This window comes from Rana temporaria, chromosome 2 (assembly GCF_905171775.1).
Source record: "Rana temporaria chromosome 2, aRanTem1.1, whole genome shotgun sequence".
NCBI classification, from domain to species: Eukaryota; Metazoa; Chordata; class Amphibia; order Anura; family Ranidae; genus Rana; species Rana temporaria.
The window spans coordinates 6,906,047-6,931,819 of NC_053490.1; the positions used below are offsets into that span (position 1 = coordinate 6,906,047).

At 44.4% G+C, this 25,773-nt stretch overlaps 1 protein-coding gene across 1 annotated transcript; it reads right to left on the reverse strand.

Moving 5' to 3' along the window:
• Positions 1-807: 807 nt before the first annotated feature.
• LOC120928137 (cell wall protein DAN4-like) lies at positions 808-25,331 on the reverse strand. The gene is made up of 6 exons (XM_040339249.1): positions 25,223-25,331; positions 15,060-15,140; positions 13,033-13,044; positions 7,600-8,316; positions 3,749-4,672; positions 808-863 (listed from the first exon to the last, which is right to left on the reverse strand). The coding sequence occupies exons 2-6, from the start codon at positions 15,133-15,135 to the stop codon at positions 808-810; spliced, it is 1,785 nt and encodes a 594-aa protein (XP_040195183.1). The 5' UTR covers positions 15,136-15,140; positions 25,223-25,331.
• Positions 25,332-25,773: the final 442 nt, after the last annotated feature.

The window sequence follows — 25,773 nt, forward strand, 5'->3', positions numbered from 1 at the left end:
GGGGGTCTATTGTTGCTGACTTGTAGGCAGTTGCAGTCTACTTTCTCCACTGCAGGTGGTGCTTGTCTGCAGCAGCATTGCAGTTGGAGAGGAAGTCAAGTGGAACATGGTTCCTCTTTGTTTTCCTGGGTCACTTTGGAAGCTATCCGATTGGATGCTACAGCCCCATGTGACTCTAGGAGCCATCTTGGGTCAGGCACAGCCTATTTAAGACCCATGCTCCCTGGCTTGGGTCGCATTTGCGAGTGGCTATAGTAGGGACAGGTACCATGTCTGTTAGGGACAGAACTAGTGGCAGGGAAAGAATAGGGCTCACAACTTCTCTGGATATCTTCCCGTTTGGGCACAAGATTGCCAACCTGCATTATGCCCCCCCCCCCTAACAGGCGCTGTCAGTTTAGCTGAAACCTCTACACACTGTTGGGACCCGTGAGTGTTTTCCCAGTTGGGCTGTCTTCCCACTGGGTTTGTTGTGAGCCATACACCAGAAGACTTTCATAGTTACATAGTTGACAAACATGAATAAAGGTCCATCCAGTTCAACCACTATACGTGTGTTTTGTTTTTTTTACGTTTTTGGAACATTTGTTCGACTTCCTAATAGTAAAAAAATTAAAGCAGAAGGGTAGAGAGTTTTTTTGGACAAAATTAATTCTAACTGTGATTTTGGATTTGTTTGGGAAAAATTGTACTTATTGTAATTCTGAAATAAAAAAAAATGTGTAATCCATATATCCCTGCCCATTTACCAAATCTTCCTCCCATGAGGAGAGAGACACAACCCTAAACCCCGCCCCTAAGCTGCCTTCAGGACATGATGCTCTGTTTATCTTTCTCATGATTCCCTAATGTACTGACACAAACTACAAGACAGAGAAACACATTAATTGTGTTTATTGATACAATATACATAAATAAATATTTACATGCATTAATTTATTGATAAATATATTGTTCTTGATCTTGAGTTTACAAAAAATAATTCAAAATTTTCAAGCCATTGTTGTAATTAAGAAGTACTACCTAAAAGACAAAGCTAGCTACACTCATTGGGGTGTCCCTATTAGTGGTCCATCCTTACCTTGCATACAGCATGGTTGTGGTCATTATAGCAGCGGGGGTTGGAGTCAGGAGGTGGACAAGGTTTGGGTGGAGCAAATATTATCCACCTGCTGGGACAAGCACCTTATTGGTTGCTAGGATGCCCACTGCCCTAGCAACCAACTGGTAGGATGATCACAGCACAGAGGAGAAACCTGACCCAAGCAGTTCTATGGTGGGCCATTTTTATTTTAGTTTGGGGACCCTGATCTTGCTGTATTAATGAGAAAATCTGCTTGATAGGTTGAATCTTCCTTTGCTTTAAACCTTATACCAGTTCACTTCCATGTCCTGCATTTCGTTGAACCTAATAAAGTCCAAGCAAGGGATTCTATGTCATATCAAAACAGCAAAAAAGCCTGAAGGCCACATCAGTACTATATCAGATAAACTTCCTACTGGGACCATTCACCTTGTGACCGGAGGTTGGCGGTCTGGTTAGTGAATCGGGATGGGGCCCAAAGATTTACATAAATGGGGTGGGAGCAAAACGGTTTGCCCAATGGAGCCAATCAACAATCTAGTAGAGCTCTAGTAGAGCACTTCGTTCAGCAGGACAAACAAATGTTGTTGTCCCTAGGGTGAAGGAACAGAGACGAGGAGGACATGCTTTCTCGGTGACGTGGGGGGGGGGGCTAAGGTATGGAGTGAATCACTGTTGGTCCTAATAAACACCACCAATTTGCTAAGCTTCAGGAAGAGTTTGAAGACCTTGCTCTTCCAGAAGTGCTATAGGGGCTTATAGGTCACTGTATCTCGGCCAGTAAGGCCTCGTACACACGATAGGTTAACCAGAGGACAACGGTCTGATGGACCGTTTTCATCGGTCCAAACCGATCGTGTGTGGGCCCCATAGGTTATTTAACCATAAAAAAAAGCCAACTTGCTTTAAAATTAACCGATGGATTCCTAACCGATGGGCAAAAAACGATCGTTAGTAGGCACAACCATCGGTTAAAAATCCACGCGTGCTCATAATCAAGTCGACACATGCTTGTAAGCATTGAACTTCGTTTTTTAAAGCACGTTGTTGTGTTTTACTTCACCGCGTTCTGACACTGATGGTGTGTAGGCACGACGGACCATCAGTCAGCTTCATTGGTTAACCTATGACAACGGTCCTTCAGACCGTTGTCCTCTGGTTAACCTATCGTGTGTACAAGGCCTAATGCCCCGTACACACCATCACTTTATGTGATGAAAAAAAACGACGTTTTTAAAAACGTCACTTTAATTGACCGTGTGTGGGGGAAAACGTCGTTTTATGTCTTTTAAAAAAACGACCAAAAAAAATTGAAGCATGCTTTAATTTTATGTGTCGTTTTTCAAAACGTCGTTTTTTACTTCACAGAAATTGACCGTGTGTAGCAAAAAACGTCGTTTAAAACGACGTTTTTTCACCCGCGCATGCCCAGAAGCTACTTATGAAGCAAGCTTCAATGGAAAAAGTGGTGAACGTAACCTCGCTTTGCTATAACATTGTGAGAAAAACGATGGTGTGTAGGCAACTTCATCTTTGAAAATTGAAGTTTCAAAAACGTCATTTTTTACTTCACAGAAAATGTCGTTTTTTTTCATCACATAAAGTGATGGTGTGTACGGGGCATTAAGGGAGCTAAGAAGATCAGAATTTCCCTGCTCATTATAGTCATACAACAAGACTGCGTTTATAAGGATTTTTTTATAATAATAATAATAATAATAATAATAATATTAATAATAAAATAATTTGGTAAGCATCTAATTTTTGCAAATTGTCCAGTTCTTCTGCAAATCTGGTTTCAGATCAAACTTTATCCATTTGCCACCATTCCAGTATTTATTTTTAACAGTTAATATATAATTAATCTATAAATAAAATGTGACCAGTGTTAACCAAAGGATCGTTAAGCTAAAAGGATACGTCCTTCAAAAAAAGGGGGCCTTTTAGTAATAGGTGGAGTCTAGTGGGCTGAGTCAGCCTCTGGTTTCTTCATCCATTGGATACTTAAACAGCTAGATGGAGCACAATTCCCATACTTGGAGTTTTGGGTATCGTCGCCCAACTTTGTGTTGTTCCAACCCACCCCTCTTTCCCCACCCATTTCCGTGTCCCCCGCCCACCTGTACGCTCCTCCTGCTACATTGGCCAATAAAATAAAATACATAAAAGCCATCAGGGAGAGTTTTCAGTGGTAGACAGACCCTCTGAAGACTTTCTCTGCCTGGTACATTAGAACACACACCATGGATGGAGTATAGTAACCCCCATACCATGGAAAAAGAATATAAACCTCCATACAATGGATAAACTATATGACCCCCCCAATCCCCACAGATTTTGTTCATGTACATTGCCATTATGCTTTGCATATTATCATTGTTTATTGAATTGATTGTTTAATAAGAGAGTTTACATTGCAGTTAGAGAATAGACTAATCAATTATAGTAATTAATTAATGGCGCATTGCAGAAAGGAGAAGCCGAGTAAGCATTACTTAGAATCTGACGGGATTTCATAGAGGATCCCATGTCTTCATTTATATTGTACAATCACAGGAATCATTTTACCCATTGAGGAAACCCATAAACTGACAGAATAGAATAAAATATGTATTTATTGAAAGTTGGATGATAACAAATTGTGTATGGCTGGGATTAGCTCACTGGAGAAGTTATTGAGAGCAGCATTAATGGTAGCGGGGTCCTGCTCGTTTATTTGCTGAGTTATTTGGGACACCTTGTTATTAATCCATTTACGATCGGATTCGGAAAGTGTCTTTGACATACTGTCAGCCAAGGCTTTAAGGTGTCCAAGAACCTCAAGCAACTCACGAGCGGGGGTGCTCAGAGTTGTTGAAGGGGTGGAGGTTGTTGTGGAGGTGGTTGTGGCAGTTGTAGTTGTGGGTAACCTTGTATACAAAGCACGACGTACTCTTGGGCGAGGAATACTGTCACCTATAAAGCCATCCGATCCTGAACCTTCCATGGCATCAGTCGTAGTAGTTGTGGTTGTAGTGGGAGTAGTTGTAGTTGGGGTTGTAGTTGGAGTGGTTGTAGTTGGGGTTGTAGTCGGAGTAGTTGTAGTTGGGGTTGTAGTGGGAGTAGTTGTAGTTGGAGTAGTAGTAGTTGGGGTTGTCGTTGGAGTAGTTGTAGTTGGAGTAGTTGTAGTTGGGGTTGTAGTTGGAGTAGTTGTAGTTGGGGTTGTAGTTGGAGTAGTTGTAGTTGGAGTAGTTGTAGTTGGAGTAGTTGTAGTTGGGGTTGTAGTTGGAGTAGTTGTAGTTGGGGTTGTAGTTGGAGTAGTTGTAGTTGGGGTTGTAGTTGGAGTAGTAGTAGTTGGGGTTGTAGTTGGAGTAGTTGTAGTTGGGGTTGTAGTTGGAGTAGTTGTAGTTGGAGTAGTTGTAGTTGGGGTTGTAGTTGTAGTAGTTGGGGTTGTAGTGGGAGTAGTTGTAGTTGGGGTTGTAGTCGGAATAGTTGTAGTAGTTGTAGTTGTAGTCGGGGTAGTAGTCGGAGTAGTTGTAGTAGTTGTGGTTGGGGTTGTAGTAGTTGTAGTTGGGGTGGTAGTTATAGCTGGGGCAAGGGCTACCGTATCTGAAATAAAACAAAGATATAAGTTTCAGTCATTTGCACACAGTCACAAAAATTCATTATAAATATTGTTTTATTCTGAAAGTTCCATGGCGAGGAAGTTGAACACATTTTTGTCTCACTTTCTGAGATTTACGGGTCCTACAAAACAAGCACAATGTGAGTTTGACTATTAGTTGACTATCATACGGAATTTGCCTGATATGTTATTATGAAAACACGTAGCACAAGCCTCCATCTTGGTTCCCAATGTTCCTATTTTCAGCTGAATAAGATGTTTTTGTGACCATGGCAGGAGTCCTTCCCAGCTCATGGCAGAGTTCTGAAACCAATGGAGTGTTGGATAAATTGAACTGAAACCTGTTTCTAAGCTGACTTCACCTACGAAAATGCTCACTGCCTGACTGTCAAGCAGACAAAAATGCATCCAGTAAACTTGCGTTGAAGTCAGATTTTCTCATCTATTTCCTGGTCTGTGGATCAAAGGACATTAAAACCAATGAGTTAGCATTGCAGCCATACTACTAGGAACAGGTATGAGAAGGTTGCAGCTGTTACTGGGCTCCTGACCCAAGTCACCCATTGTGTTGACTAGGTGTCGTGGTCATCATAGGTAGGGAAGGCTTTTCCTTCAGACCTGCTTAGCAGCACACTGCTCAGTCCAGGCAAATAGCTTGTCCAATGCTCTACATATCGTCTACCATGTACAACCTCTATAACTATAAAAATGTAGCATTAGAAATTAGATGGATATTTTAGGTATGGAAAAGATTTGATGCTTATATCTTACACTGGGGCTTTGGAGTGCTAAGCAACAACATGTGAAGTCCATGTTATAAAGAGGAGTCAACAAGTCTACAATGTTCTCACATTCCCGGCTTGATTGAATACATCCCCCCATGGGAAATTCTTTGTCATTACATCCTCTTATAGAAGGTTCTCTGTCAACACACTCTCTTATAGGAGGTTCTCTGTCAAAAAATCTTCTCATGGGAGGGAATCTGTCAATAAGTCCCACCATAGGAGGTTCTCTGTCAATACACCTCCCCGTAGGAAGTTCTCTGTCAATACATCACCTCATAGGAGGCTCTTTGTCAATACATCCCCTCATAGGAGGTTTTCTGTCAAGACCTCCCTAATAGGAGGCTCTCTGTCAATACATCCCCTCATAGGAAGCTGTTTATCACTACATGCCCTAATAGGAAGTTATCTGTCAATACTTCCCCTCGTAGGAGGTTCTCTTTCAATAATTCTCCTCATAGGAGGTTGCCTGTCAATACACCCACTCATAGGTGGTTTCTTGACAATCCTTCCCCACTCTGTTATCAAAGGTTCTCTGTGAAAACCTCCCCTCCCAGGAGGTTCTCTGTCAACACATCCCCTCATGGGAGGTTCTCTGTCAATACATTCCATCATATGAAGTTCTCTGTCGAAAATTCCCCCATGAGACGTTTTCTAACAATAAGTCCATATTTCTCTTCATAGGAGGTTTTTATATCAATACATCCCCTCAAAGGAGGTTCTTTGTCAATAATTCCACTCATAGGAGGATCCCGTTCAATACATCCCCTCATGGGAGGTTCTCTGTCAATACATCCCCTTGTCAGAAGTTCTCTGTCAATACATCCCCTCATGGGAGGTTCTCTGTCAATACATCCCCTCGTCAGAAGTTCTCTGTCAATACATCCCCTCGTGGGAGGTTCTCTGTCAATACATCCCCTTGTCGGAAGTTCTCTGTCACTACATCCCCTCATGGGAGGTTCTCTGTCAATACATTCCATCAAATAAAGTTCTCTGTCGAAAATTCCCGATATGAGATATTTTCTAACAATAATTCCGTATTTCTATAGGAGGTGTTTATATCACTACATCGCCTAAAACAAGGTTCTTTGTCAATAATTCCACTCATTGGAGGCTCCCGTTCAATACATCCCCTCATAGGAGGTTCCCTGTAAATAATTCTCCTCATAGGAGGTTGCCTGTCAATATACCCACTCATAGGTGGTTTCTTGACAGTCATTCCCCATATAAGATTTTCTGCCAATACATCCCCTCATAGGTGGTTCTTTGTCAATATTTCCCTTCTTGTGAGGTTTTATGTCAATATATCCCCTCCATAAGAGGTTATTTGTCTATACGTCACCTCATAGAAGGTTCTCTGTCAATAATTCCCCCAAAAATGTGGTGACATTTGGGGGCATATTAAGTGTATAAAGCAGTGAAGGTAGCTTTCACCAATTGTTCACTGGTGATGAATCAAATACTGTCATTTAAAACCCATGCTCCTGAAAGACTAACTGCTTCAAACACATGCCCCTTGATGTCTCTAAGGCCTCGTACACACGACCGAACATGTCTGCTGAAACTGGTCCGCGGACCAGTTTCAGCAGACATGTTCGGTCGTGTGTACAGCCGACCGGACAATTTTCCGGCGGATCGGACAGGTTTCCAGCGGACGAATGTTTCTTAGCATGCTAAGAAACATGTCCGCTGGAAGCCTGCCCGTCGGACATGTTCGGTCGTCTGTACGACTTACCGGACATGTCCGCTCGGCCGAAAGCCCTTGCATGCGTCAAAGTGATTCGACGCATGCGTGGAAGCATTGACCTTCCAGGGTCGCGCACGTCGCCGCGTCATCGTCGCCGCGACGGCAGGGCCACGTCAACACGTATCCTGTCCGCACGGATTACGGTTTGATGGTGTGTACAACCATCAGACCGAAATCTCCAAGCGGACATGTCCGATGAAAACGGTCCGCGGACCATTTTCATCGGACATGTCCCCTCGTGTGTACGAGGCCTAACTTGAAGAGGTTGTCTATGAAGAATGGTTTATGTTTAGGACTTTGCCTGTCTGATAGGAACACTCTGTCATGTTAGTCATTTCACCACATTGCCCTTCCAACCTGCCACCAAAGGAAGCAGCCTCACCTGTGCAGTAGACATCAAATCGCAGGGATCCCGAGTACTTGTACACCCAATATCCCCCCGAGCAGGCTTTCACCGGAATACTCGGCCCTGGGACACATCCAAGCGAAATGCTGTTACTGAGCAGAGGCTCCATGACTATCCCATCGCCGAAGCTTGGGTGCTTTCCTGCAAGAGTGAATGGCTGCATGGAGCCACACTTCAGGGCACCCACACACCCTTCTCTCAGGCTGACCCCCTTGCCGACATATCGGAACCATCCAAAGTAGTTGCGGTCTGTCTCAAATCTTCCAGGGGAGGCGAGGTTGTACAATCGGCCTGTTCCATTTATGGTTTTGTAGTTGTAGCAAGGATCAGCACATTGAGCGTCGCCGTTTACTTCCAGACAGTCCATGTCATCGCTACACTTGCCCGATTTTCCACAGGCAGCGTTCCTGTTCGCAGCACATAGGTAGATGCCATTCCTGTTGTAGCAGATATCTGTTGGAGAACACTGGTTCAGAGTATCATCATTACACTCGTTAATGTCCGCGCATTGCTTCTTTTTCACATCCCAGGTGTAGCCTTTGGGACAACACTTTGCAGTGTCACAGAACACCATTGCTGTACAGTTCAGACCATCCCCGACATATCCAGATTTGCAGGTACAAATCGCGACACCTTGACTTTGTTCACAGGTGGCCCTTGAGGTCGTGTTACAGTCACCGCATGTTCTGGCATCTGTTGAAAAGAGACAATTATGAATTGATGGAAGGCATGGAGGAGACCACCAACCGCAACACCAACCCTGACTGAATACCTTCCTAATTGCAGCAGAAAACATTCACGCAAGACATAATTGTTCACTTTTATTATAGTGTGTATCCAAGCAAAACCTATTTCTTAGTTTTGAGTACAGTGGTCAAAAGTTACAACTTCTGGGGTAGATTCACATACATTTAGATTGGCGCAGCGTATGTGAGATAACCTACGCTGCTGTAACTTACTTCTTGATGGTTCGAATCCCCAAAGAATGTGCGCCGTAAGTTACAGCGGCGCAGTGTATCTCAAGCGGCGTAACGGCGCAGAATTCAAATCGGCGATTAGGGGGCGTGTTTCATTTAAATGAAGCGCGTCCCCGCTCCGAATGAACTGCACATGCTCCGTTTCTAAATTTCCCGCCATGCATTGCACTAAATGACGTCGCAAGGATGTAATTTTTTTTAACTTAGACGAGACTTACGTACATTCCGATTCACGGACGACTTACGCAAAAAAAAAAAATTAAAATTTCGACGCGGGAACGACGGCCATACTTAACATGGCAATTCTAACTATACGCCGCAAAATACCAGCTTTAACTATACGCCGGAAAACCCCGACTAGAGACGACGTATGAGATTGCGACGGCCGCGCATACATTCGTGGATCAAAGGAAATAGCTAATTTGCATACCCGATGCGGAAAACGACGAGAACTCCACCCAGCGGACGCCAAAGTATTGCATCTACGATCCGAAGGCGTACGAAGCCGCACGCCTGTCGGATCGAACCCAGATGCCGTCGTATCTTGGTTTGAGGATTCAAACTAAAGATACGACGCGGGTAAGGATCTGGCCCTCTGTTGGGTTTTTACTTTTATTTAGGGGTTTGGTAAGGTGATTTAACCTCAATTCCTGTACTGTTCATAAAAATGTCACCAGACAGGAAGTCATAGGGAACTCACCGATAGCAACACAAACAGAAAATGGAAAATCGCATCATACTTACCCAATTTGTTTCTTTGGTAAATGAAAAATGTAGCGCTAAGGTGCAAACTAGATATTCACTATTGAGTATAACAACTATTGCTACACACACAAATCTCCAAATGGTGTGGAAATATATAACAATAATACAACATACATGTGTATAAAAAATAATAATGAATGTCCAATATTTAAACAAATCCGTGTCCTGAACACATAGGCCCGGATTCACATACATCGGCGCATATTTAGACCCCATTCACATCTAGGCGTTTTTACGCCTGTAGCGCTACGCCTCTGCCGCCAGAGGGCTGGAAATACATGTCCCTCTATGGAGATGGTTCACATCTCCACGCCGAACGCCGGACGCCTGTCGCCTGCTGCGTGAAAAAAGGTCCCGGACCTTTTTTTCAGGCGTCTTCGAGCGTTCGGCTAGGAGATGGCAATCATCTCCATAGAGGGGGTCAATCTGGGACACATCTAGGCGGACAATACCCGCGTTTTGTCGCCGCAAATCGCGGTACAAAACGCCGCTATTTTTACCGCGATTTGCGGCGACAAAACGCCGCGATTTCGTCCGTCTAGATGTGAATGCAGCCTTATGCCGCTGTAGCGTATCCTTTATACGCTACGCCGACGCAGCGCAGAGAGGCAAGCACTGGATTCACAAAGCCAGTGCTGCCAAATCTGCGCTGGGTTTCCTAGGCGTAAGCCGGCGTAGGTGGAAGTGGGCGTGAGCCATGCAAATGAGGCATGACCCCATGCAAATGATGGGCTGAGTCTCAGACAGATACGTATAATGTCAAAAATATTCCGATTGCACACCTTCCGGCGAAATGGCCAAGAAGTAAAAGGGTGCTGAAACGATCACCGGCTGGGAACCGGAAAGCAAATCATATATATATATTCGCCAGCACACCAGGGATCATTTTAAAAAAACGTCCAAAAATTTAATGCATATCTATTGATCCAAAAGAGCAACGTTTCGAGGCCACGCAGGACCTCTTCGTCATCTTTTGCCTGACGAAGAGGTCCTGCGTGGCCTCGAAACGTTGCTCTTTTGGATCAATAGATATGCATTACATTTTTGGACGTTTTTTTTAAATGATCCCTGGTGTGCTGGCGAATATATATATAAGATACGTATAATGAACGGCGCATGCGCCCTCCCCGTGGACGCATCCCAGTGTGCATGCTCACAATCACGTCGGAACAACTGCCTAAGATATGACGGATCACTGCCTACAGTCATGGAGTCCCAAACGATTTCACAAAGAAGCATTCAGGGGTCTTGTGGACAGCCATACAAGTAGAAAACCAGATTACAAGGTCAGATGGAAGGACCAAAAAAACTCTCATCAAGAGGGACATAAAAAGAAACCAGTGGCGGATGGTGCTTAAAATTGTTGGGGGGGCGCAAACGAAAAAAAAAATTGCAGCCTCACTGTGCCCATCAAATGCAGCCACTGTGCCATCAATTGTCACCACTGTGCCCATCAATAAAACCATATCTTCTAATATTTATTCAAGAATAGCAGTCTGATGAGGAAGAGAATGCCACATTTGATGTGTAAGAGTTGTCACCCCCTGTATCAGCCTGATACTATCAGGCATTTCGTAATTATTATAGGTATGGTGGATTTAGAACGTTCTTAGCTACTTTGTTGTGGAAAATGTTAATGTAGCTTCATCCATACATTCCTAGTAGTGCCCTTCGTCGCCGCTGTGCCCTGTAAAGTGCCCCTTTCCCCCCCCCCCCTCCCGGCACTTACCTTTACTGGAGACTGGAGTCAGCCATCCACGTCCCTCGATGTCTTCAAACCACCCTCGATGACTGACAGGCGTCTCAGCCAATCAGGTTACCGATAGCCAGAATTGGCCAACCTGATTGGCTGAGACGCCTGTCAGTCTTATCCAAGGAGCGCATCCCTAGTGCGTTCCTTGTATAAGCTTCCAGGACCCGAGGGCTGTACTCGGAAAAGCCTATAAGAGCCGTTGGCTCTGATAGGCACTTCCGTGCAGCCATACAAGCTGCCGTTATTCAGATGGCCGGACATGAGCGCCGACCATCTGATTAGAACAGCGGCAGCGGCGATAATAACATAGATTCGTGCAATGCATGAATCTATGTTATTAGACTCAGTGGCAGTGAGAGCCAGAGGGGGCGGCGCTCCAGCGCCCTCTATGGACGAACCGCCACTGCTTTTGACCCTTTTTGATCTACACCATGTGGAACCTTTTTTTCTCCTTATCTCCCGCTTGATGGGAGGTTTTTTTGGTCCTTCCATCTGGCCTTGTAATCTGGTTTTCTACTTGTACGGCTGTCCACAAGACCCCTGGATGCTTCTTTGGGAAATCGTTCGGGACCCCATGACTGGCTTGGAGGAGTAAAGATCCTGGCTTTCTCTGCTTGATTGACTCAATGTTAATGGCATTTGAGTCCACCTTCTCTGGTAAGAGTATCCACCTTACGTTTATTATAGAAGATACATTACCTTGATGTTTCCACGTGTTCACCTCATCACTGGGTTTCAATTCGGAACAACAACTCTTCTTTGTTGGACTTTATGTGTTCAGGACACGGATTTGTTTAATTATTGGACATTCATTATTATCTTTTATATACATACATGTTGTATTATCGTTATATATTTCCACACCATTTGGAGATTTATGTGTGTAGCAATAGTTGTTATCAGGGCTGATCCTAAGGTCACAGGCGCCTGGGTGCAGAAATATTTCTTTGCGCCCCCACATGGGCGTGGTCATTTTACTAACTCCTCCCCTTTACAAATGTTTCTATGGCAATGACTCAACCACAGAGATGCTCCCCCACGAAGTCTTCATTACCCTGGGATCCTTACATGATCTCTTAACAATAAACAAAATATAGGAAGAGAAGCAGAGTACTTTATTGGGACCTGGAGGGGGCCTCTCTGATGGACACAGAGAGGCCTTATGTTAGAGAGTCTGTTAGAAAGACCCCCAGACATACTACAGACATAATACAGGAGACGGTCAGAGACTGCAGACATACTACAGGAGATGGTCAGAGACTGCAGAGGTGGTACAGGAGATGGTCGGAGACTGAAGACATACTACAGGAGATGGTCGGAGACTGAAGACATACTACAGGAGATGGTCGGAGACTGAAGACATACTATAGGAGATGGTCAGAGACTGCAGACTTAGTAAAGGAGACAGTCAGAGATTGCAGACACACAGTACAGGAGATGATCAGAGACTGCAGACACAGTACAGGAGATGGTCAGAGATTGCAGACATAATACAGGAGACGGTCAGAGACTGCAGACACACAGTACAGGAGATGATCAGAGACTGCAGACACAGTACAGGAGATGGTCAGAGACTGCAGACATAGTAAAGGAGATGGTCATAGACTACAGACATAATACAGGAGATGGTTAGAGACACATCAGTTCTGGGCGGACACACCTATGCTCGGAACACTAGTTCTGGATGGACACAAACAAGGAGAGAAGGAGGGAGGGTAGAACTCTGCTTCTTCGGCGCTCCCACCTCTGCAGGCGCCTGGGTGCAAAGCACCCTGTGCACCCTGCCTGGGATCGGCCCTGGTTGTTATACTCAATAGTACAACAATCCACCATCTCTAGAGGAAGACACCACAAGCAGCTTGGTCTGTCTGGAGGACTCAAACATTACAACAAAGATTCATAGAAGATACTTACATGATGAAAGAGCTGTAAAGAAAAAGAAAAGAAAGAAATGATTAGTTCGATGTGGCAAAAAACTTTATCTATCTTCATTCTACTACTTCTATCTTTCCCTCCATGTCTAAAGATGACTACATGTGTGAAGGAATGTGATGAACATAATGATAACCAGAAAATGCCTATTCTCTATGCATCTTTTCTATACGATAAAGTCTATATTGTTTTTGTATGTACGCAACTGCTTTAATAGTCCTTACTCAAGATGGCCTCTAGGAACACCCCCTCCCACCGAGTCTAGGATGGCTGAAGTTAAAGATGGCGTCTGCCCCCTACTACCCACGCAATTGGAAGAATGCGGAAGACCAAGAGGGACCAGATGACAACCAAGCTTTGACCATCAAGTTTTTGTACTCTCCTTGTATTTCAGCCAATCAGATGTGCTTTTAAGGCCTCGTACACACGACCGAACATGTCTGCTGAAACAGACATGTCCGACCGTGTGTAGGGCCTACCGGACCGGATTCCTGGGCTAGCGGATAGGTTTCCAGCAGACAAAAGTTTCTTAGCATGCTAAGAAACTTGTCCGCTGGAACCATGTCCGTCGGACATGTCCGATGGTCAGTATGACTCATCGGACATGTCCGCTGGTTATGACGTATAACCAGCGGCCCGAAATCCCGCGCATGCGTCGAATTGATTCAACGCATGCGTGGAAGCATTGAACTTCCGCGTCAGAGAACGTTGGTGTCGTATACGTCACCGCGTTCTCTGTCCGCGGGGATTTTTGTCTGATGGTGTGTACACACATCAGACCAAAACCTCCCAGCAGACATGTCCGATGAAAACGTTCCGCGGACCGTTTTCATCTGACATGTCTGGCCGTGTGTACAAGGCCTTAGACTCACATTAACATAATAGTGACGTATCGTGCTGTGTGTAAAAAGAGCTTGGCACTGCCGGTAATAAAATATAGATAAGGAAGTAGTTGAACTGAACAGATGGGTCAGTGAGTTACTCCCAGCAGGAACGCATCTCTACACTTTACATTTTGGACCAGCAGCAGAAATCCACCTTGAATCCCATTGAGGTTCACCCCCATTACACATGTGATTCTTCTGTAGGCCAATTTCATTATGGATCATGGCAGACACCCCTGGTCATATTTTCTTGGGATGGATAGTCTATTGGGCAGGCTGGCTCCTTACAGTCACTGCTGTACATAGTGGGGTGGATTCAGTAAGCAATTGCGTCTGCGTAACCATAGTTACGCAGCGCAATTGCTTAGTTGCGCTGGCGTAACGACTTTTCTGTATTCAGAAAGCTTGTTACGCCGACTGCAGCCTAAGATATGACTGGCATAAGGCTCTTATGCCGTCGTATCGTAGGCTGCATTCTTACGATGGCCGCTAGGTGGCGTTCCCGTAGTGGTCAGCGTAGAGTATGCAAATTGCATACTCACGCCGATTCACAACCCTACGCGTGCCCTGCGTACGCATTTTACGTCGTTTGCGTTCGTCGGGTTCCGCGTAAGGCTGCTCCTGCTATTAGCAGGGGCAGCCAATGCTAAGTATACCCGTCGTTCCCGCGTCGCGATGTTTGAAAATTACGTCGTTTGCGTAAGTGAATCGTGAATGGCGCTGGACTCCATTTACGTTCACGTTAAAGCAAATGACGTCCTTGCGACGTCATTTGCCGCAATGCACGTCGGGAAAGTTTCCCGACGGAGCATGCGCACTACGTTCGGCGCGGGAACGCGCCTAATTTAAATGATCCACGCCCCCTACGGGATCATTTAAATTACGCGCCCTTACGCCGGGCAGTTTTAGGGAGCGCCCACGCAAATTACGGAGCTACTGCTTCATGAATGAAGCGTAGCGCAGGTAATTTACGGAGGCGCAGCGTTAAAACGGTACACTGCGCCTCCGTAAGAGGGCGCAAGTCGTACCTGAATCCACCCCACTGAATATGGCCATACGTGAAAATACACACTAGGAAGGTGTTTATGTCTCTGGGTTATGGGGACATGAAGGTGTGTTACTTACTTTGTGCCTGGGTGAAATGAAGACAAAAGGTCAAGCACACAAGGCCCAGCAGACAATTCATCATCATTTTGTCCATGTTCTCTGCAGAGAAAAACAATCATAAGTTAGACAATGAAAACTTCCCCCGGTGTTCAACAAAAGATATAGGCAACAATTTCCTGGGCTCCGTCAGACAGCAAACCAGGCAGTTGAGGAGCACTTCTAATTTGCCTTGGCCTACTGTCAAAGCCAGGCAATAGCCACCAGACAGCCCCATACATGGTGCCACAGCCAGTCCTTGGTCAGAAGGCCATACCACCTGCCACCAAGTTTCATAGAGGTAAATAGGGCTATGGCGCAACTGCGACGCAACAGGATACAATGGACATGGCTGTGGCATCGTGAAGAGGGAATTCAGTCAGTGTGAGGCAGAATGTCCCCTTCCAATCGTCTGGCCAGCTGTTGCTGACAAAGCAATCCACCATGAATTGTGAGTCAACAGCTAGGCCCATGTGAAGGCCAAGGATGGGTCTATATAGCAGGGTGTAAAGGGCTTGGATGATGGTACGCTAGTGAGATGAACACCTGCTTAAGTTAAATCACAGGGGGGTTGCCACCTGGGGCCCTGGGGACCTCTGAGCCCTTTAATAATATATATATATAAATATAGGTATATATATATATAAAAATAAATTACAAAAAAAGGGGGGTTGCCATCCGGGACCTCTGGGCCCTTTAATAAAAAGAAAAAAAAAAAAACCTCTGGGCCCTTTAATAAAAAATAAATAAAAATTATATATATATATATAAAAAAAAAATTATATAAAAAAAAAGGGGGGGGATTGCCATCCAGTGCCCTTTAATAAAAAATAAAAATAAAAAAAATATATAAACAAAAATAAAAAAATAAACATTTATAAAAAAAAAGGGGGTTGCCACATGGGGCCCTGGGGACCTCTGAGCCCTTTAATATATATATATATATATATATATATATATATATATATATATATATATATATATATATATATATATAAAGAAATAAAAAGAAAAAAAATAAATAAAGTAATATAAAAAAATACTATTTTTATAAAAATAAGGGGGGTTGCTATCCAGGGCCCTGGGGACCTCTGGGCCCTTTAATAATTATATATATATATAATATATATATATATATATATATATATATATATATATATATATATATATATATATATATATAAAATAAAAAATAAAAGAATATATAAAAAATGTTTTTTTTTTTAAAAAAAAGGTGGGTTGTCATCCGGGGCCCTGGGGATCTGGGGACCCCTAAAAAAAAATTGTCCCTTTAATAAAAATAAAAATATATTAAAAAAATATATTTTTTTTATAAAAAATAAATTAAAAAAAGGGGGGGTTGCCATCTGGGGCCCTGGGGGGACCCCTTTTTTTAAAGGGGGTTGCCATCCAGGCCCCTGGGGACCTCCGGGTCCCTTACAGGTGTACTGCCTGTACCCCCCTTTTGGCGGCCCTGAGCCCTATTGTTGGTCAGCTCCCAATCTTGAGGTGATCTGTTTTTTTTACAGGTCCTCTTTACTATTATGAGTCACTGTTCCTCCAACTGATACCAGTGATGAGGCACCATTTCTTCCACCAATACAACAGTGGGGTATAAAACCTCCAACTGACACCAATGATGGGGCTTTATTCCTCCCACTTATGTATTAATTATATGACACTATTCCTCCCACTGATACCAATGAAGGGACACAATTCCTGTCACTGATACCAATGATGGGACACTATTCCTCCCACTGATACCAATGATGGGACACAATTCCTGTCACTGATACCAATAATGGGACACTATTCCTCCCACTGACACCAATGATGGGACACTATTCCTCCCACTGACACCAATGATGGGACACTATTCCTCCCACTGATACCAATGATGGGACACTATTCCTCCCACTGATACCAATGATGGGACACTATTCCTTCCACTGACCCCAATGATGGGACACTATTCCTCCCACTGACACCAATGATGGGACACTATTCCTCCCACTGACACCAATGATGGGACACTATTCCTCCCACTGACACCAACAATGGGACACGGTTGATCCCACTGACCAGTGCCAAATTACCAAATAGGCAGAGAAGGGACCGGCATATCGAAAACTTTACATTAGGCCCCTTTCACATTGGGGCGTTTTTCATGCGGTACAGCGCTAAAAATAGCGCTGCTATACCGCATGAAAAATCATGCCCTGTAGTCTTCAATGTGAAAGCCCGAAGGCTTTCACATTGAAGCGGTGCGCTAGCAGGAACGCTCCAAAAGTCCTGCTAGCCGCATTTTTACCACGGTATAGGAGCGGTGTGTTCACCGCTCCTATACCGCGCCTTCCTATTGAAATCAATGGGAAAGCACTGTAATACCACGGTAATACCGCCCGCAACCTCACCGCTAGCGCCCGAATATTGCGGTAAACACGATGGTATAGCCGCACTACAAATAGCGCGACTATACCGTCACCGCGCTGCACACTGCAATGTGAAAGCAGCCTTAAAGACTATACTGTGTAGAGAAAAACCTGTATTAATGTAATGTGCCCAATAACAACACAGTACATAAACCATAGAAATCAGGTTCACATTAAAGTTTGTTTCTTAAGTTCATCAGCTGTTATGTTAGTTTGTAAAAAAATGTTGGCACAACCAACGTCTATGTAACATACACTAGTGATGATCTTCTCCAATTTAGTGGCCAACATGGACACTACTTTCATTTCTGACCAAAAGCTCACATCGGACTTTTGCCGGCGGAATTTCCGACCGTGTGTACGCGACATAAGGGTTGTATTTTTTTCCCATCTATACGTTAGGAAAGCACACTCACAAATAAGAGGAGGAGAAGATGGACGGACTGAGGAGAGACAGACCCTTCTCATCTGTGCTGATGGGTTGGCAGCAGTGGCGTAGTGTGGGGGGTGCAAGGGGAGCCACCGCCCCGGGCGCAAAATTTAGAGGGGCGCTTTCACAAGTGTGGAGAGGAGGGAGCGCCAACAACAGATGGGACATAGGATCATATGCATGATGTCACCACTCCAGGCTTTACCAGTCATTATCAAGCATGCACTCCTCTTCCCTACAGCCACCTCTGTCTCACACAGTGGATCATGTGACCATACTGGAGCTAGCTGAAAATAGGCAAGTCCATGGGTCGGGGGGGGGGGGCAAAAATTACTTGCCTTGCCCCAGGCGCTGACAACCCACGCTACGCCGCTGGTTGGCAGATATTATATATTACAATATACCCGAAGAATCCCCTTTTATATATGAGAAGGACCCTTTGGCTCAAATGTTGGTCTTTGGAGCAATGGAAAAGGGGGAAGAAAAAGTAAGAAAAATAAAAGGAAAGGAAGATGGGGGAGTTTATGGCCATAAGACTAAAGTATCACCGAAGGAACAGTCAAAATTAAGGTTTTGCACTCCTAAGTCCAGTGGTGGACATTACATAGATGGTCCTAGGAGCAGACCATATCTACGTCTATCTAACATTGATTGGGATTTTTCTTGTGTCCGGGGCAGGTGGGGTCCAAACTGACTCTAATCTTCATTACGTTGTAGTGATTTGATTTGCAGCGTTTGTATTGGTGGCTAAGCCTCCGGGTAAGATTGTACCTGCTCACCTGACACCTACCCCGAGGTCTATGTACCTGGCCTGTCACTCTGCCATGCACCCATCCCTGAGCCGGTATGTGGCCCCAGAGCAAGGAACGTGACGGGGTGTTCTGCTCATTCTCATGTGTGACGCACACCAAATTACCTATAATTATCTGCAGATGACTCTCCCGGGGGTTTCTATGCAGAATATGAGAATAGCCCCCAGCAGGGAAAATGTTCCTCTATAGCAACCAGGGCCGATCCTAGGCAGGGTGCACAGGGTTCTTTGCACCCAGGCACCTGCAGAGGTGGGGGCGCTGAAGTGGCAGAGTTCTCCCCTTCTCTCCTTGTTTGTGTCCGTCCAGAACTAGTGTTCCGAGCATAGGTGTGTGTTCGTCCAGAACTGATGTGTCTCTGACCATCTCCTGTACTATGTCTGTAGTCTCTGACCATCTCCTGTACTATGTCTGCAGTCTGATCATCTCCTGTACTATGTCTGCAGTCTGATCATCTCCTGTACTATGTCTGCAGTCTCTGATCATCTCCTGTACTATGTCTGCAGTCTCTGACCATCTCCTTTACTATGTCTGCAGTCTCTGATCATCTCCTGTACTGTGTGTCTGCAGTCTCTGATCATCTCCTGTACTGTGTGTCTGCAGTCTCTGACCATCTCCTTTACTGTGTCTGCAGTCTCTGATTATCTCCTGTACTGTGTGTCTGCAGTCTCTGACCATTCCCCCTTTTTCATTGCTCCAAAGACCAACATTTGAGCCAAAGGGTCCTTCTCATATATAAAAGGGGATTCTTCAGGTATATTAGATACATTGCCGAACTCGAGGCCAAATTGCAAACAACCTGTTGTGTGTCATATTACATCTCCATTCCAACAATGTCCTTTTTTTTCTGCAGCCTTTGTCAACTAGGGTTCTATGGAACCCTAGGGTTCATCTAGTCATGGGGGATCTTTGTTTGTGGTTGATCAATCTTCCACCTGATGGTGCCGACATAATTCCAAGTATATCACCTCTTGGTACCTCTTTTTAGCTGTTTGTACGGGATACTTCTTCACCAATACTGTTGGGGGGGGGGGGTTATTTATTCCCAACCCACTGACCACCAATATAAAGAATGTTCTTCCTACTGACCACCAATATAAAGAGCTATCTTCCCATTGACCACCAGTGTAAGGAGCATTCTTCCCATTGACCACCAGTGTAAGGAACATTCTTCCCATTGACCACCAGTGTAAGGAACATTCTTCTCACTGATCACCAATGTAAGGGGCATTCTTCTCACTGATCACCAATGTAAGGAACATTCTTCTCACTGATCACCAATGTAAGGGACATTCTTCTCACTGATCACCAATGTAAGGAACATTCTTCTCACTGATCACCAATGTAAGGAACATTCTTCTCACTGATCACCAATGTAAGGAACATTCTTCTCACTGATCACCAATGTAAGGAACATTCTTCTCACTGATCACCAATGTAAGGAACATTCTTCTCACTGATCACCAATGTAAGGAACATTCTTCTCACTGATCACCAATGTAAGGAACATTCTTCTCACTGATCACCAATGTAAGGGGCATTCTTCTCACTGATCACCAATGTAAGGAACATTCTTCTCACTGATCACCAATGTAAGGGACATTCTTCTCACTGATCACCAATGTAAGGAACATTCTTCTCACTGATCACCAATGTAAGGAACATTCTTCTCACTGATCACCAATGTAAGGAACATTCTTCTCACTGATCACCAATGTAAGGAACATTCTTCTCACTGATCACCAATGTAAGGAACATTCTTCCCACTGATCACCAATGTAAGGGACATTCTTCTCACTGATCACCAATGTAAGGGACATTCTTCTCACTGATCACCAATGTAAGGGACATTCTTCTCACTGATCACCAATGTAAGGGACATTCTTCCCACTGATCACCAATGTAAGGAACATTCTTCCCACTGATCACCAATGTAAGGAACATTCTTCTCACTGATCACCAATGTAAGGAGCATTCTTCCCACTGATCACCAATGTAAGGAACATTCTTCTCACTGATCACCAATGTAAGGGACATTCTTCTCACTGATCACCAATGTAAGGAACATTCTTCTCACAGTGATCACCAATGTAAGGAACATTCTTCCCACTGATCACCAATGTAAGGAACATTCTTCTCACTGATCACCAATGTAAGGGACATTCTTCCCACTGATCACCAATGTAAGGGACATTCTTCTCACTGATCACCAATGTAAGGAGCATTCTTCTCACTGATCACCAATGTAAGGAACATTCTTCTCACTGATCACCAATGTAAGGAACATTCTTCTCACTGATCACCAATGTAAGGGACATTCTTCCCACTGATCACCAATGTAAGGAACATTCTTCCCACTGATCACCAATGTAAGGGACATTCTTCTCACTGATCACCAATGTAAGGAACATTCTTCTCACTGATCACCAATGTAAGGAACATTCTTCCCACTGGTCACCAATGTAAGGGACATTCTTCTCACTGATCACCAATGTAAGGGACATTCTCCCCACTGATCACCAATGTAAGGAACATTCTTCCCACTGATCACCAATGTAAGGGACATTCTTCTCACTGATCACTAATGTAAGGAACATTCTTCTTACTGATCACCAATGTAAGGGACATTCTCCCCACTGATCACCAATGTAAGGGACATTCTTCCCACTGATCACCAATGTAAGGGACATTCTTCCCACTGATCACCAATGTAAGGGACATTCTTCTCACTGATCACCAATGTAAGGGACATTCTTCTCACTGATCACCAATGTAAGGGACATTCTTCCCACTGATCACCAATGTAAGGGACATTCTTCTCACTGATCACCAATGTAAGGGACATTCTTCCCACTGATCACCAATGTAAGGGACATTCTTCCCACTGACCACCAATGTAAGGGACATTCTTCTCACTGATCACCAATGTAAGGGACATTCTTCCCACTGATCACCAATGTAAGGGACATTCTTTCCACAGACCATCAATGCCAGAAGCATTATTCTAGAAGGCCTTCAATGTTTGAGGATTCCCATTGTATCCCATTGTGTATCCCTTTGTGTATCCCTTTGTGGAAACAGTTTGGGGATGGTCCCTTCCTGTTTGAACACCAGTGCACAAAGCAACCACCATGAAGACATGGAATACCGAGTTTGGGGTGGAGGAACTTGACTGGCCTCCACAGAGTCCTGACCTCAACCCGATAGACTTTCGGATAATTTCGAGCGGAGACTGCGAGCTAGAAATAACTCCGGGACGACATGTCGCCAGCCAGTGCTGTGTCGGGCACCACAGCGGGGGGTTCGATCCCTGGTGAGTATTTCATAATGAGCTAGTATGCTATGCATACTAGCTCATTATGCCCTTGTCTTGCAGGTGTTATTTTTATTTTTTTTCAAAAGTGGGTTTACAACCACTTTAAAGCCCTGTACACACGATCGGTCCATCCGATGAGAACTGTCTGATGGACCGCTTTCATCGGTCAACCGATGAAGCTGACTGATCTGGTCAGTCGTGCCTACACACCATTGGTTAAAAAAACGATCGTGTCAGAACGTGGTGAGTAGCTGTCCACTTTGCCGCCTACCCCTATGGTAGATACTCTATATCCATGTATTATTTTGCTTGGCATGAAGGCTTGTTAAGTAAGATGGTGCTAGGATAATGGAATCGCTATGGTGCGCTAACCAATGGCGACCAATCAGCAGGGTGGGCCAACTCAATATTGAATGGTACGGACTAAGACTGGGCTGCCATTAAAGTTTATCTGCATGTAAAGGCAGGTGTCCCAATACTTTTGGTAATATAGCGTATATATTTATGGAATGTATCCAACAGTGGTTTCTGACCACTGTACATGAAAAAACTAAATCTCCACACCAGGTTTTCCAAGATACTCTCATAACACTCAGGAAAAGTACACACGGCATTAGAAGACAAGAAAACCGTGGATTTTTTTAGACGGAATGTTGGCTCAAACTTGTGTTGCATACACACTGTCACACCAAATTCTGACCGTCAAGAACGCGGTGACGTACAACACTACGACGAGCCGAGAAAATGCGTCAACTTGATTCCGAACATGCATATTTTTTGGTGCGTCGGAATTGCATCTGATTTTCCTACAAGAACTTTTCTTCTCGAAAAATTTGAGAACCAGTTCTCAAATTTTTCTTGACGGAAATTCCCGAAAGAAAAAGTCAGATGGAGCCTACACACGGTCCGAATTTCCAACCAAAAGCTCACATCAAACTTTTCTTGTCGGAATTTCCCATCGTGCATGATACCTAGCTTTACTTTGGCTAAAAACAGAAAAAACTCAAGTCTAAATGGGCATGATACAAAAATAACATTCCTAAATTACACAAAACCACTCAAGTGTGAGTCCAAGCTCAGACAGCTTTCCCCAGAACTAGTGTCCCCATTGGAAGATGTATCCTTATCTCCTGTTCCTATGACAACTCCAATTTAGGATTTCCCTTCACTTTGTGTCTCGTTGGCAATGACCACCAAGACATAGAAAGAGGGTAAATATCCCCTTTGGACCCATAGACAGTAATAAGAACCTGGCAGGTGTTCTAAACTTTCCACATTCTATACAACCCCCCCCCCCTCATACATTGGGGTTTACTAAAACTTTAATAAGATTGGCCTCTGAGTCTCGCAATCAGTTGGTCAGCCACGGGAATGTGAAAAAACTCATGCTAGAATGGGCATTCCCCTAACATATCACAATGCATCGGCTCTATGTGTAGTGTGGTGCCATTCATTGTGAATTGTACCCCATTGTATCATACAGTAGAGTGAAACACAAGATTCACCGTAGCGCACCACAACAAACAATCCATGGGTGTTGGATGCTCTACATTGCTGAAAAAGGTTCCTTTTGCCTTGTATACACGGTTGGACTTTTAGCCATGCAAAAGTCCGCCTTGAGTCCGTCGGAAGTCCGAGGGAAAGAAAGAGAACAGGTTCTCTGTCTAAAGTCCAACAAAAAAAGTCAGATGGAGCCTGTCTGACTTTTTTCTTGGAAAGTCCGGCCTTGTGTATGAGGCATAAGTGTGTTTTAATCCCTTCTGGTGTGTTGGCAGCCCATTCATATTGAATTGGTAACCTTGATGCGACACAATCCCAGACAGTGAAACTAGGACCCTTCAATTCTGAAGCACGTACCGTGACTTGTGAAGTCCCTCAAGGGTCACCCCTGTCGCCCGTGCTTTTCAATATTTACCTTCGCCCACTCCTAAAAATTATCAGTAACCAGGACCTACTCTATCATTCCTACGTTGACGACACTCAACTCTACTTTCGTATAAACAACAAAAAGGCCAATACCTGAGTCTAGAAAAATGCCTCACTTTGATAGACAACTGGATGACGGAGAGTCACCTTAAACTCAATGGATCAAAAACAGAACTCCTTCTGCTCCACACAAACCAAAAGAGACTTGCAAGGACACCATGGACGCCCCCACCCATCTTGGGACAAACCATTACCCCTAGCACCAAAGTCAAAAGCCTCAGAGTCATTTTTGACTCCGACATGACAATGGATGCACAAATTGGGTCAGTAGTCAGCGGATCGCACCATCTTCTGCGTCTGCTACGAAGACTCATTCCCTTCATCCCGAAAGAAGACACAGCAGTAGTGGTGGGAACAATAATCAACTCCAGGCTCGACTATGCAAACTCCCTTTACCTTAGACTCCCAAAATACCAGATTGCCCATCTACAAGTCGTTCAGAACCCGGCGGCACGACTGGTAACAGGAAAAAACCCTGGGAATCAATTACCCCCTCCCTGAGGTCACTCCACTTGCTGGCCGTAAAGGACCGAATCACATTCAAGGCCCTCTGCCTAACACACAAATGTGTACATGGAATCGGCCCCCAAAATTTATGTAAGAAAATAAAATATCACAACCTCAATCGTGTTCTTTGATCAACTAACCAAAATCTACTACAAATCCCCAAGGCCCGCTACAAGACCAAAGGAGATCGAAGATTTGAAGTCCAAGGACCGCGACTGTGGAACGCACTGCCAACTAAGATCTGAACGGAAGGGAATCACCAGGCCTTTAGGAAAAAACTTAAGACCCACCTATTCTGAAGGCTAAATAGAAGGAATGGATGCCAAGCGCCTTGAGGCGATTCAGTTCGCAGTTAGTTATTCACTCACAAGCCGAAATGCAAGGCAATGGATGGCTTATGTGTGAATGGGCCCTAAAATAAATGGGAGGTTTTGGTAACTCAACTATGATAACTCAGTTAAATCCTGATCTACTGCTAACCTGATCTCATCTCATTTGTTGTAGATGATCAATGACCCTTTAAAATGTTCTTAGTCCAATCTCAATCTCAATCTGATAGCTGCGGCTGACCCATCCCAGGGAAGTTCCCATGAAACACCGAAACACCATTCATCTTCAAAATGTTCAGTAAGCATCAGTAAATATGAGGCACATCCTCCTCCTACCTTGCCTTCCAGCACCGTCACTCCTTGTAATGGTCCTCTAAGGTCCAATTCCCTGAGATTTTAAGATTTTCTCCTGGGAGGGGCTCAGTGAGGTTGGCCAATCTGGAGGCAACGTTACTTTTAGCAGTTATGCGGTTGGGCAGGTTCTAGGACTGCAGTGCGTATTGCAAAGAATGACCATTGTAGCCTGCAGACACGACAATGGTCCACCCAGATTCATGTAGGTTAATTATTACGTTCAAGTTGACATAAACGTTCTCTATGTAAGAAACACAGGAAGTCCAAATATGAATCTGAGAACATCATTCACATTATTCGTCACGTGTGACTGTGAAGGAAAATTATAAAGTCACATTTTTTACATTTTTTGTAACACCTACCCATGTGACATTCGTACATTTTACATTTTTCATATCCTGTGTCTTCTTGGGCTCTGATTTACCGTATTTATCGGCGTATAGCGCGCACTTTTTTCAATTAAAATTAGGGGGAAATCGCCAAACTGAGTGTACTGGGCACTCAGCTAGGCTCGGCCATGCTTGGCCCCCCGC

Coding starts and splice junctions, on each gene's coding strand:
- LOC120928137 (XM_040339249.1), bottom strand. CDS start 15,135: ATGGACAAAATGATGATGAATTGTCTGCTGGGCCTTGTGTGCTTGACC. Junction 4,673..7,599: donor ATTTGATGTCTACTGCACAG/GTGAGGCTGCTT, acceptor GTTTTATTTCAG/ATACGGTAGCCCTTGCCCCA. Junction 864..3,748: donor TGCTCTCAATAACTTCTCCA/GTGAGCTAATCC, acceptor TCTGTCTTGTAG/TTTGTGTCAGTACATTAGGG.